Genomic DNA, 14,882 nt, shown 5'->3' with positions numbered 1-14,882 from the left:
AGCAGGATACAATACACAGGAACAGAAACAGGAACAAGCAGGTCAGCAGACTGTGAGACAGAAGCTATAACCGGCAATGAGGTAGCAGACCTCATTGCCTTAAATACTGGCCCCAACCAATCAGAGCCTAGCTCTGCAAGAATACAGCCCATTGTATTAATTAGCCTACAGGCTATCTAGATGCGCATGCGCCCAGCAGTTCCCCTTGCTGGGACGCGGCGCTCTCACACTCAGTGTCCCGACCGTTGCCTAGGCGTCATAGCGACGGCCGGGACGGAGGTAAGGGAGTCGCAGCGGCTGGGCACCGCCGCGGCTCGTAACAGTACCACCCCTTGAGGAGGGGTCAAGGCACCCTAACATCCCGGTTTTCTAGGGAATTTTTTGAAGAACTCCTTAAGTTTTTTGGGGGGTATGTAGTTGTCTCCGCGGAACCCAAGACCGCTCTTCTAATCCACGGTTCCTCCATTGCACCAAGAAGTGCACCTGCCCTTGCACTTTTTTAGAATCCAGGATTTTCTGAACAATGTATCTCTGTGGCTTGCTTTAAGACTGGGCTTGAGCTGGATAAAGTACTGGCTTCAATAGAGAACAATGAAATGTGTTGGGAATTCTCAACGAGCCCGGAATTTTTAACCTTAATGCGACGGGGTTCACCTACTTAATGATGGGAAAGGGCCCGATGAACTTAGGACCCAACTTCTTGCAAGGCTGTCTGAGCCTGATATTTTTTGTAGACAGCCACACTTTCTGGCCAACCTTAAGGGAGCAGGTGGTACGGTGTCGATCCGAATTTTTTTTTGCAGAAAATGAAGCTTGTCTCAAAGATGACTGTTCCTTCGTCCAGATAAGTCTGAGGTCCCTGGCAGTGGAGCGGATCTCCTGGATACCAGCAGACTTGAGTGAGTATAAGGAGTTGGATCTGGGGTGAAAGCCATATATGCAGAAAAACGGAGAGGTTTTGGTGGATGAGTGGCATGAATTATTACAAGCAAATTCCGCCCAGGGTAACAAGGAGGACCAGTTATCATGGAATTCCGATGTGTAGCATCTTAAAAATTGCTCTAAGGACTGGTTAACCCTTTCAGTTTGCCCTTTTGACTGAGGGTGGTATGCGGATGACAAACTGATTTTAATTCCGAGCAGTATACAGAAGGATTTCCAGAATTGTGCAATGAATTTTGATCCACGATCAGAAACGATATCAGAAGGAAGTCCATGGAGACGGAAAATATGTTGTATGAAGAGAATGGCTAGATCTCGAGCAGTAGGAATCCGGGTTAGTGGAATGAAATGTGTCATTTTGCTGAAGCGGTCTACCACAACCCAAATGGTATTGTGTCCCGCAGAAGGTGGTAAAGCAACGATAAAGTCCATGGACAAATGTGTCCAAGGTTTTGCAGGAGTGGCCAACGGAACCAACTGACCTACCGGGCGAGTCCTGGGAACTTTGTTCTTGGCACAAACTTCACAAGACAGGACGTGACTCTTGACGTCAGCAGACATAGATGGCCACCATACAGTACGGGAAAGGATTTCTAATGTCTTAAAGACTCCCGGATGTCCAGCAGTCTGACTATTGTGTGCTTCAGCAAGAACTGCCCTCCTCAGATGAACTGGGACAAGCAAGCATCCTACTGGAGTATTATCAGGAGCTAATCTCTGAAACCTTTGTAAAGTACAGCTCAGGTCTTGGGTTAACCCAGCATGGATCATAGACAAGGGAATAATAGGTTATGGACTAGTAACCGGAGCATGGTGTGCCAGAAAGCTTCTGGACAGGGCTTCTGCCCGGACATTCTTAGAACCTGGACGATATGTAATTACAAAGTTAAAACGGGTGAAGAACAGCGACCAATGAGCCTGCCGAGGGTTCAGTCGTTTGGCCGACTGTATATACTGCATATTTTTATGATCCGTTATAACGGAGATCTGGGGGTAAATGTATCAATATGCGGGTTCTTCAACACCCGCGTGTTCAGCCTCTTCCGCGATTAAATTTCAAGCGGCGCTGCATTGTGAAGGGAAGTTAACCCTTTACAATGCAGCGCCGCTTGAAATTTAATCGCGGAAGAGGCTGAACACGCGGGTGTTGAAGAACCCGCATATTGATACATTTACCCCCTGGTGTGTAGCGCCTTCCAACCAATGTCGCCAATCCTCAAAGGCCCATTTGATTGCCAACAGCTCTCAGTATCCCACATCATAGTTGGCCTCTGCTGAAGAGAACTGGCGAGAGAAATAGGCACATGGATGTAAGCGGTGAGTCTGGGAATCTTTTTGAGTCAAGATGGCACCCGCACCGACCTCAGAGTCATCAACCTCAAGAATAAACAGTACCTTAGGATCCGGGTGTCTGAGGACCTGAGCAGACACAAAGGCTTTCTTCAGGGTTTCAAAAGCAGTTATTGCCTGAGATGTCCAGTTAGCTGGGTCGCTTCCCTTGCGAGGCAAGCTGACAATAGGAGCCACAATATCCGCAAAGCCGCCAATAAATCTCCTGTAATAGTTGGCGAATCCCAGGAATCTCTGGACCGCCTTAAGGTTATTCGGTTGTACCCAGTCTAAGATTGCTTGGACCTTGGTTGGGTCCATGGAGAATCCTTCCGAGGAGATTATATAACCAAGAAAGGATACCTTCTGAACCTCAAACTCACATTTTTCGAGTTTAGCATAGAGATGATGTTTTCTCAACTTTTGTAAAACTTGTTTGACATGACTCTGGTGTACTGACAACGAGTCCGAATATATGAGGATGTCGTCCAAGTAAACCACAACGAAATGTCCCAGAAACTCACGTAGCACTTCATTAATTAGATCCTGAAATACTGCAGGGGCATTACTAAGACCAAACGGCATGACCAAATATTCATAGTGGCCAGAGAGCATATTGAATGCCATCTTCCACTCATCACCTGCTCTTATACGTATGAGGTTATATGCACCCCGAAGATCAATTTTGGTGAAGATTGTTGCACCTCTTAGTTGATCGAACAATACAGAGATGAGAGGAAGTGGATAGGTGTTTTTGACTGTGATGAGGTTCAATCCTCTGTAGTCAATACAGGGTCTTAGTCCTCCGTCTTTTTTAGACACAAAAAAACAACCAGCTCCTACTGGAGATTTGGATTGCCTGATGAAGCCCTTTTCCAAATTCTCCTCAATATAATCCTGCATGGACTTGGTCTCAGGAGCCGAGAGGGAATACAGGCGTCCCTTGGGTAACTTGGAACCAGGTATGAGCTCGATGGCGCAGTCAAAGTCACGGTGAGGTGGTAGAGTATCCACAGCTCTCTTGGAAAACACGTCCCAGAAGTCATGGTATTGTGAGGGAAGTTGCTCCGGAATAGACTGGATCACCCGCAGTGGCAGTGACAAGCAGGACTGTTCACAGTAAGAACTCCACTGGACAATTTCTCCTTTTACCCAGTCCATTACAGGGTTATGCCGGGAAAGCGATGGGTGGCCCAGGATCAAGGGAACCGATGAGCAATTAATAAGGAGGAAGGTTATTGACTCTGAATGGAGAGCTCCGATATTCAACTGTAGTGGCGGGGTCTCCCAGGAAATCTTGCCTCCAGGTAATGGACCTCCATCTAAGCCACAGACAGTAATAGCAGACTTGAGTCTTACCATCGGAATTTCAGCAGCGCGGGCGAACCCGATGTCAAGGAAGTTGCCCGCAGCTCCACTATCAATGAAGGCTGCCAGGTCCATGGAACGAGTACTGAACGTGAGCTGTGCAGGGATCAATACAGCATTTTTCGGGGAGACAATCTGCAGACCTAGGTGAACTTTCCCCTCGTTCCCTAGGCATGCTCTTTTCCCGGCTTATTTGGGCAGGAATGGGAGAAATGGCCTCTTGTGCCACAATAAAGACATAGGCCTTGTGATCGTCTCCTGTCTGTTTCCTCAGGGGAAAGACGATATGCTCCTAATTGCATTGGTTCCTCACCATCCGTGGAAACATGAACGAAGTCGGATGGAGGTGATGATGTCTCCTTTTAGGTTTTCCGCTCTTTAAACCTCCTGTCGATTTTAATGGAGAGGTGCATCAGATCCTCCAGAGAGGTAGGAGATGGGTATTGCACCAAAGAGTCTTTGATCTGTTCCGATAGGCCGAGACGGAACTGACTACGTAAAGCGGGGTCGTTCCATCCACTATCAGGTGACCATCTACGGAATTCAGCGCAGTATTCTTCTGCCAACCGCCGGCCTTGTTTCAAGGCCCGTAGAGGAGCTTCCGAGGAGGCCCTCGATCCGGGTCATCATATAGTAGACCCAATGCCTCAAAGAAAGCGTCTACGGACTGCATGGCAGGGCTGGTCTGTGGCAAAGAAAAGGCCCAGGACTGGGGGTCACCTTGTAGGAGGGAAATGATAATCCCGACTCTTTGTTCCTCTGACCCGGAGGAGCGGGGTCTCAACCGGAAATAGAGCTTGCAGCTCTCCCTGAAATTCCGAAACAGGGATCTATTTCCAGAGAAGCGATCCGGCAAATTCATCTTAGGTTCACAGGTGGAACTCGGAGTGGGTTGTGAAGTTTTTGCGGCTTCTTCTTGAACAGACAAACGCTCAGCCAATCCCTGGATCATCTGATACAAGGACTCAACATGGCCCGCTAGGGCTTGTGCCGGAGACGGTGTGGATCCACTTGCATCCATTCCAACCTCGTCTCCGAGGGCCAATTTAAAATGGTTTGAAAGTGGATGTGTTTCTAACCCTCTTTTTATATTATATAGATGTTCCCTCCATCTTATTTTTAATGGTCGTGTCGTCCTACCTATATAGACTTTATTGCAAGTACATTGAACTGCATATACTGCATTTTTAGTATGACAGGTTATAAAATCTTGTATCTTATATTCTTTTCCATTAAGTCCCACATCGGTGTTTTTACTTTGAGATGTTCTGCATGTTTTACAGGCTGCACATACACCGCATCTATGGAACCCTTTCGTTCTAATTGGCCTTCCCATAGTTTCCGGCAAGTGACTCCTGACAATCTTATCTTTTAGATTCTGGGCTTTCCTGTATATACAGTGGGGTTTGTCTGGTAGCATGTCACCTATGGTATTATCCTTTTTAAGGATTCCCCAATGTTTGGTCAGAATCTTCTCGACCTGTAGATGGTTACTGCTATAATTCGAGAAAAATGGTATTTGTTATTATTTTCAAGACAGGGCTTTTTCCCTTGTATCAATAGTTCTTCCCTTTCAGTCTTTCCGAGATTTTTCTCTGCTGCATTTAGTAACTCCATTATTACACTGGAGTTGGAGATACCAGGAGTATGCTGGAATTGGAGAGCCAACATATCAAGTAGCATGGAGCACACAAGACATGAAGATCTGGCACCATTTTGCCAGTTTATATAGACTGAAGGCTGAGGAGGCGGAAGCTCAGCAGGAAATGCGCACCTGCTTTACAAAATGGCGTTCAGTACCCAAACAGAGTACTGGAGTTTCCACTGACCAGTCATGAAAGGGGGATTCAGACTTGCATGCCAGACCGTTGCAAGTGCAGTGAAAGATCCGGCATTTGACACTTACCTGTCACATCTATCACTACCTGTGGCTTCTCTTCTCTTGTCCTCACCTTGGATTCATATATATAGAAGCCTACCTTGTCTGCTACAGTTTTGAACAATTCTGTTTCAGATACACACTTTCCCTCTGCCCTCCCTCCCAGTCAGATTGTACCCCTGAATCACGACACATCACTTTGTTAGCCTCTAGCAGTGTTACAAGAAATATTTCTGGGACATATTGGGCAAACATTCTGTCTAAATCTGTACCTAGCAAAACATTTGTAGCAATATTTTGTCTGATACTCCTTCCCATAGTCCTCTCCCCATGCCATGAGTACTGCAGGGTGGATTTCTCACACCTCTTACTGCAGTAGTCTTTCCAGGAATTGTGTCCTCAGAGCTCAGAAGCTCTCAATGCACATGGCTAAAATAATTCTCTGTTCCTCTTAATCCCACAGTGTTAGGAACCCCTCCAGCCAGTACAGCAAAACCCGGAATCCGCTCTGAAGTCTGGTGTTCACTGTCCCCAACTCTGAAGTCTGGTGTTCAGAGTTGGGACAAAACATTCTTCACCGCACCAAGCTAAACCCCTAATATAGATATTCAAAAGAATCTTCTTATTTCATTTAGGGGAGGTGCTCCTACACAATATGAACATATCATCCAAAAAATAGGGGAAGAAGAGGGGGGGAGGGGATAAAGAAAATGTGTATACAGGGCACTCTTTTACCGTACGTAATATAATAAGTTTCTGTTAAGATTTGTATCTTTATTACATGAATTCAATTAGCGAAATATTAAAAACATTATGTGATTGAACATACTAACCTATAACATAAGATGAACAAACTGTTAAAAAGTAGTAGTAATACTACTATGCTGTCTCACTGCATTCTAAATAATTTTTGATAATAGCATTTGCGTATTCTGATGTTCATGCATACTTTATACGTCTGTTATTTCTCAACATATATAAACATTGAGGTCCCGTTAAATATAGGGTCAAAACCTATAGTCCTGGTATATTAGGGTGTATAGACAGAGGAGCCCTATGTCCTACTACTCTGTGAGCATCCTTGTGAAGCCTGTATACTCGCTCCTGTTGGAGAATCACTATATAATCAGGAGAACTGAATAATTCAGCTATTGTGGTGTGATAATATGTATATTCACCACCATTGAACTCTATCCTGTGTAGTAGATTTCTAAGTGCCAGGCTTCGCCTAACAGCTAGTATCCATATTACCGCTGTATATCTACTATCTAATGCACATCATAGCGTGATGTACCTAATATCATGTGTTACTAATAGATATTGTAGGCTCCCTCAGACAAAACAAAGTAATACAGCTATATATCAGTTGTTAGATACGTGCCGTTACATGAGGTATATAATATCGTGTGATGTTAAAGGATATTGTAAAGTTACCCAGCCCAAGTAGAGAAATATTAAACCTGATCCCTTAGGTTAGTATAATGGAGTGCTACAAGGCATAACATATAACTATAATCATCAGGTAAACCGTTCGAAATTCGATACTATGATATCTGGCATGCCTCATAAACTATATCCCTTACTCCTTTGGCTGTGCTGCTATTGAATTGACTGAAATAAGCCCATTGACTCGTTGCAGCATAGTTTGTTTCACACTATGATCATTTCCCCCGGACTGTCCGGGTAGAGTGTTATTCAGGGCTTGATACTGAATGTTTATTTAATTTAATTATATTATCAGATGTAGTAACATGAAATGTTTGGTAGTATTCCAGGCTCTCACAATCTGGCTTGGTTGTTATGAAGCCTGACCCCTTGTATCCCCTTTCCCCTTCAATTGTGCTGCCATGAGATTAATTATGGTAAACCTATTAGCAGCTATGCTGGAGACTAATTGCGGCGTGGGTAATCTTACACCATAATAATTTGTCCCAAGCTGTCTATAAGGGGTGTCACGCTAAACACAGTATAGCTATATGATAATAGTATAATCTGTCTAAAATGCTGTACTTTGTAACCCCGCTAGTATAAAGAAAGGAGGACTGGTTATAGGTTTGAAATAGATAATTAAAAGAACATGTGAAGACAGTGAGCTCAGCTGAACGCCAACGCGCGTTTCGCTAAGAGCTTTATCAAGGCAACCCGATGCGAGGCAACGATAGGCTATTTAAGCGTGTAACCACGCCCCTAAATGACGTCACACCTATTCCCAGTCTGGGCTCCGTTCGTAATTGAGCCAATCATAGTTAATTCCTCCTATCACGTGATCCAACCAAAGAACGAGCCCTTAAACTGGTCTGATTCTAAGAGGGAAACTATAGTAACCACCTAAACAATGAACTAGTATCAGTAGTCTCTTATGATACCTATACATCCATTCATAATGTGTGTACTCAGCGGCATAATTAGTATGTTGCCTTTATCTGTCTTTTAAGCTGTGTATATAGCGTCTCTAAGGTAAGTATAATAAAGCGTATATTCAATATGTCATTGTAAATAATCTCTACAATTGCATATTCCCAGTTATAAGGATCCCAGGGTATATAGTATGAAAATGAGAAGGTATCATATCTAGTTCTCAATTTATCTTCCTAACAGGAGATATTAGTATAACTAATACTAATAAACACCAATAATTATCATGGTGAATTTGTGTTAATTACTGTACAGTGAATAATAAAATGTAAAGTGATTGATTATAAGAAGAGCCATCAGGATTTTATCTTCAGGCCCATTTAGTGAGCTTATTTTATATAAATTATTATAGTATAATATTGATCCATTATGTAGCTAATAATGATGATGATATATAGCTACATAATGGATCAATATTATACTATAATAATTTATATAAAATAAGCTCACTAAATGGGCCTGAAGATAAAATCCTGATGGCTCTTCTTATAATCAATCACTTTACATTTTATTATTCACTGTACAGTAATTAACACAAATTCACCATGATAATTATTGGTGTTTATTAGTATTAGTTATACTAATATCTCCTGTTAGGAAGATAAATTGAGAACTAGATATGATACCTTCTCATTTTCATACTATATACCCTGGGATCCTTATAACTGGGAATATGCAATTGTAGAGATTATTTACAATGACATATTGAATATACGCTTTATTATACTTACCTTAGAGACGCTATATACACAGCTTAAAAGACAGATAAAGGCAACATACTAATTATGCCGCTGAGTACACACATTATGAATGGATGTATAGGTATCATAAGAGACTACTGATACTAGTTCATTGTTTAGGTGGTTACTATAGTTTCCCTCTTAGAATCAGACCAGTTTAAGGGCTCGTTCTTTGGTTGGATCACGTGATAGGAGGAATTAACTATGATTGGCTCAATTACGAACGGAGCCCAGACTGGGAATAGGTGTGACGTCATTTAGGGGCGTGGTTACACGCTTAAATAGCCTATCGTTGCCTCGCATCGGGTTGCCTTGATAAAGCTCTTAGCGAAACGCGCGTTGGCGTTCAGCTGAGCTCACTGTCTTCACATGTTCTTTTAATTATCTATTTCAAACCTATAACCAGTCCTCCTTTCTTTATACTAGCGGGGTTACAAAGTACAGCATTTTAGACAGATTATACTATTATCATATAGCTATACTGTGTTTAGCGTGACACCCCTTATAGACAGCTTGGGACAAATTATTATGGTGTAAGATTACCCACGCCGCAATTAGTCTCCAGCATAGCTGCTAATAGGTTTACCATAATTAATCTCATGGCAGCACAATTGAAGGGGAAAGGGGATACAAGGGGTCAGGCTTCATAACAACCAAGCCAGATTGTGAGAGCCTGGAATACTACCAAACATTTCATGTTACTACATCTGATAATATAATTAAATTAAATAAACATTCAGTATCAAGCCCTGAATAACACTCTACCCGGACAGTCCGGGGGAAATGATCATAGTGTGAAACAAACTATGCTGCAACGAGTCAATGGGCTTATTTCAGTCAATTCAATAGCAGCACAGCCAAAGGAGTAAGGGATATAGTTTATGAGGCATGCCAGATATCATAGTATCGAATTTCGAACGGTTTACCTGATGATTATAGTTATATGTTATGCCTTGTAGCACTCCATTATACTAACCTAAGGGATCAGGTTTAATATTTCTCTACTTGGGCTGGGTAACTTTACAATATCCTTTAACATCACACGATATTATATACCTCATGTAACGGCACGTATCTAACAACTGATATATAGCTGTATTACTTTGTTTTGTCTGAGGGAGCCTACAATATCTATTAGTAACACATGATATTAGGTACATCACGCTATGATGTGCATTAGATAGTAGATATACAGCGGTAATATGGATACTAGCTGTTAGGCGAAGCCTGGCACTTAGAAATCTACTACACAGGATAGAGTTCAATGGTGGTGAATATACATATTATCACACCACAATAGCTGAATTATTCAGTTCTCCTGATTATATAGTGATTCTCCAACAGGAGCGAGTATACAGGCTTCACAAGGATGCTCACAGAGTAGTAGGACATAGGGCTCCTCTGTCTATACACCCTAATATACCAGGACTATAGGTTTTGACCCTATATTTAACGGGACCTCAATGTTTATATATGTTGAGAAATAACAGACGTATATAGTATGCATGAACATCAGAATACGCAAATGCTATTATCAAAAATTATTTAGAATGCAGTGAGACAGCATAGTAGTATTACTACTACTTTTTAACAGTTTGTTCATCTTATGTTATAGGTTAGTATGTTCAATCACATAATGTTTTTAATATTTCGCTAATTGAATTCATGTAATAAAGATACAAATCTTAACAGAAACTTATTATATTACGTACGGTAAAAGAGTGCCCTGTATACACATTTTCTTTATCCCCTCCCCCCCTCTTCTTCCCCTATTTTTTGGATGATATGTTCAGAGTTGGGGACAGACTTGGCTGCAGACAAACAGAGGGTTGGGAGATGTGTACCCGCTAAGGAGAACCCAGGAATAGAGTGTTATAGCAGACAGCAGCGTGGGGTCCAGGCAAGAGTCGGGGCCAGCAGCAGACAATGTATCCAGAGGACAAACCAAGGTCAGGGGTCACAGGCACAGGTTCAGGATCCGGGGACAGGCGTAAGATCAGGGTCACTAGCAGAGTTTCAGAATCCAGGTTCAGGCAATAGATCGGGGTCAGAAGCGCAGGTTCAAAGTCCAGGGACAGGCAAAGGTCATACAAGGGTAATCAATCTCCGGTTACACGCCAAACACAGGAGCAAATAGCAGGCAGCAGTACCGAAACAGGACGCTATAACCGACAGTGAGGCTCAGTTCTCACTGCCTTAAATACTGCAATGGACCAATGGGAGTCAGACCATAATCAGCCCTAGAGGCTGCCATAACAAGGTTCAGGTTTGTGGCTGTCGGTTAGCGCGCACGCACCCGGCTGCTACTAATGCCGGGACGCGGCGCAAAGAGACTGCAGCGTCCCGACCCTTGCCTAGCAACGGCCGGGACAACCCCCCGGAAGTGACGTCCCGGTCGTCATAGCATCGGCCGGGACGCAGGTGAGAGTCGTGGCGGCTGGGCAACGCCACGGCTGTAACACACATATAGCTTGACAGTCATAGAGACTGATTGTAAGTTGTCCTTCTTTGTCTCTCAGGGTCTAGCAACACTCAGGACAGCTGGGTGAGATCTTAGGGAAGGTTTGCTGCATTGGAGCATGTAGGTAATTTCTTCTCTAGTCAGGTGCTAATGAGTTTTCCCACCTTGTTGCAAACAAAACAGGTATCTCCCAAAACTGTCCCTTCCACGAAAGTTTGGGATTGGCAGATGGAGGAGATATTGTTCCCCCAGTCTGCTCACCTTTCCACAAGGAATGCACTGGCACAAAGTCTCTTATTTTAGCTGCTGATGCCCTATTAGTGGCATGTCAGTCAGCCTGTTTGGCTGCCTACTTGGATGATGCAGGTTCATCACCCATTGTTTCACATGTGGACACAATGTTAGAGACTATTCCTGAAGCCTCAGATATTTTATCTTTTATCAAAGCTAGTGATTTTAAGCCCCCTAATCCACTGGTTAAGGTAGTGGTCTACCAGTCCAGAGCAGGTGTCAGTGGCACTTTACTCCAATCTCTGAAATATTTGCTGATGTGCCTAAGGAGTGATATTAAAATGCTATATCAGGACACTTTTCATAGCCTCATAATCTTGGTTCCGTTCAAAGGAAATATTTGCAGATGCTACTCAGGCTTTACCTTTCAGTACAGGGCTTAAGCACCACACCAACTGACTGCAGATCAGCTGAACTATCTGCAGTTTTTTTGAAACCCCTAAAGAACAGTGCTCTGATGGCTTTCTTTTTCTCAAAACAATTAAGTGTTCTAGGCATGCTCTAGTAAGGCTGGCCTCTCTGGCTTCTGGATGCTTTAAGAGTTTGGCAAGTTCTAGCTGATGTTATGGTCACCAGTGCGGCATAAACTTGTAGAACAAGGGGTAGAGGTTTTCACCAATAGCAGCCGCCTTTCCCGTAGAGACTGATTATGCTCACAGGTACTCGGATGCCCCCAGGACTTATGCTCAGAGCAGTACAATTTTATGCCTTCACAGGGACGCACAGATACAGGAGGTAATGCACAGACTAGGACAGGCCAGGGGGTCTGCAAATAGGACAGAGCACCGATGGAGAAGTCAGAAACCAGCAGGGTCAGGGTCACAAGCACAGGTTCAGCTTCTGGGTACAGGCAGGAGGTTGGGGTCACAGGCAATGGTGCAGAGTCCAGGTACAGGCAGAAGATCGAGGCAACAAACAAGTATCAAAATTCAGGAAACAGGCAGAGGTCATACACAGAAATCAATCCAAAAGGCTTTCACCAAACACAGCACAGGAGCAGGATAGCTAACTGGAAACTGGACGGTATAACCAGCAGTGAGGCTAAGCCCTCCCTGCCTTAAATACTTTGATGGGCCAATCAGAAAAGAGGAGGACAGGGCTGACAATCAGCCTCAGGAGGCTGCTAATACATTTACTAGCTAGGAACAGGCATAGATAATAATATAAACCAGGAACATGTATAAATATATAATTGAACCAATCTCAATCACAGAAGAGCTCCCCGTGGTGTTGGAGGGTGTCCCTACACCCTCCAACACCATTAACAAATATACTTGCAGTTAGGTTAGGATAGGATAACATTTGGCAGTATTTGGAAACAAAATAGTAAAGAATTGAAGCCCATGCTCGGTTAATTCCATACTGTACAGGGTACCAGCTGCATGGCCATATAAATGGCCTATATGGATACACAACAAACAGTTGTCAGTACTTATTCTTACTACTGCATTTCTGTATGTAGCTAGCAAAATTAATTTAAGGAATTATTTTGATCAAAACATTTATGCTTGCAACACACCTTCCAAGGATCCTCATTCTTCCATGTCCTGTTTGTTTTGAAATCTTTTAAGCATTGAGTTCTGTCCTTGGTGAATGAGTGTAATCTCTTTCACAAGGATCCAACAGACTTTTTACAACAACCTACAAAGCTGCCACCGATTTTTCAAGGCAAAACCCACCTGGGTATGCTTGACATGTGGGTGTTAACAACCACCTGGTCTGTCTAAAAATAGCTAAAAATACCCCAAAATCTATCTCACACTCACTAATAAAAAATAAATATTGCCACCATTAACATTTAATTCAACAGCTGACACTCTTAGGAAGTGTTCAGTTTTTCCCTGACTCATTTTAAAATGCAAGTGCAACCTAATTTAATCAGAGTTACTGTAAACAATCATGATTCCCGGTATACATGTAGCATTATGAGAACCAAGCCTATCTTACACGTGTATTGTTTAAGGAGGCAAAGACAGAATGTTATTAAATAAGATATGATAAAATAGCAATGATTATTGAATGTAATAAAATATGTAAAATAGTTGACATACAGTACTATAGATGCAAAACTGTTTAAAATAAAAAGAGAATAAAACACAGAAACTGAAGAACTATACTCGCATAATCACTTGCTAAGTCCACAGCCTGGGGAAGGCTAGAGGGCTTGGACAATTTATCAGTAGCAGATTGATCCCCAAAAACTGTCAAATTCCAATATTAACACTTGGCTTTTTTCCTTATCCAAACTCCATCCCCTTTCCCATTGTGACCTCACTGAAATAGGTGTGCTAGTCTACCAATCCATTTTACAACCCATCTATTGCCCTCTTGTCCAACAGTGGCACCTTATGTGGCACCATTTATGGATGGCACCTATATATACATCATAGAACTCCCTTCTGGAACATACAGCAATATGGGATTACTTCCTCTAACCTGTAATAATGACATGTACATATATATATATATATATATATATATATATATATATATATATATATATAAAACATGAGTTGATTCCTAGGAGACCTACATTATGTTAGTTATGGGGAATATATATATCATTGACACAAGTTATTTTGTAACTTTTGGTGGTTAACATTTATTGTGGGATGGATTCCTTTGATCAGTTATGTTTCCCATGAGGAATATATGCTGAACTTGGTTTGACCCAAATCCTTGAAACTAAACATTTATTTTCTACCAAACCATGACCTATCTGAGAAGTTGTTAACCAAACTTGAAATTCTCCTCCATTTGAGAGATTCACAATTTTCATTGTCATCTGAAGTACCAACATGGCGTAGCCAGATTTAGTTTAATGTGTTTGACTCCTATCTCAAAACCACTTTTTTCGTTTAAGCAAAGTTTGTGAGGGTTTATATGATATGATAAGAAGTTTGCAACATTTAAAAAATGCAAGTTATTAACATTGTATTTATCAATAATAAGTAGAAGGGTAAAATAAACAATAGAAAAATAGATCATCAAACTAATAAATTCAAAAAATATATGGTATGCATACATTATATTTGTTATATGTTTGTCTTTTGTAAAATGTTGGTTGTATTAACTACTAAACATAAAACAATATTTTCACATTTATCTTTCAGTTTGGATTCATTTCTCCATGGACTCCATACCTTATTTAAGGGACATTATGAAATACCAAAAGAAGAAGAATGGGTGTTTTCAGATATGGACTTGCTGCATACAGTTGTTTCCCCAGCAATTCGAATGTCCTTGAAGCTCCATCAGGTATGTGTCAAATCATAATATCATTTTACAATAATTATTGCCACATTACACAACATTTCAGGTACAAATGCCATGACACAAGATGAGATGAGACTTGCTAGTTGGTGTCAATGAGCAGGTAAGAGCAAAGTGGAGATTATGAAGATGGTGATGCATAACATATATATATATATATATATATATATATATATATATATAT

General features: G+C 41.9%; 1 protein-coding gene across 1 annotated transcript in view; it reads left to right on the top strand.

Annotated features, from left to right (window-relative positions):
- PCNX2 (pecanex 2) overlaps positions 1–14,882 on the top strand; it is a 433,517-nt gene that overhangs the window by 367,121 nt on the left and 51,514 nt on the right. The window contains exon 29 of the mRNA XM_075203493.1: positions 14,539–14,683. Within this exon, the coding sequence (XP_075059594.1) occupies positions 14,539–14,683 (145 nt within the window). The remainder of the gene's footprint in view (positions 1–14,538; positions 14,684–14,882) is intronic.

Source organism: Mixophyes fleayi, chromosome 3 (assembly GCF_038048845.1).
Source record: "Mixophyes fleayi isolate aMixFle1 chromosome 3, aMixFle1.hap1, whole genome shotgun sequence".
In the NCBI taxonomy this organism is placed as follows: domain Eukaryota; kingdom Metazoa; phylum Chordata; class Amphibia; order Anura; family Limnodynastidae; genus Mixophyes; species Mixophyes fleayi.
Note: the sequence above shows the minus strand (reverse complement) of the source record. Positions and strands in the feature narration are given on the sequence as shown.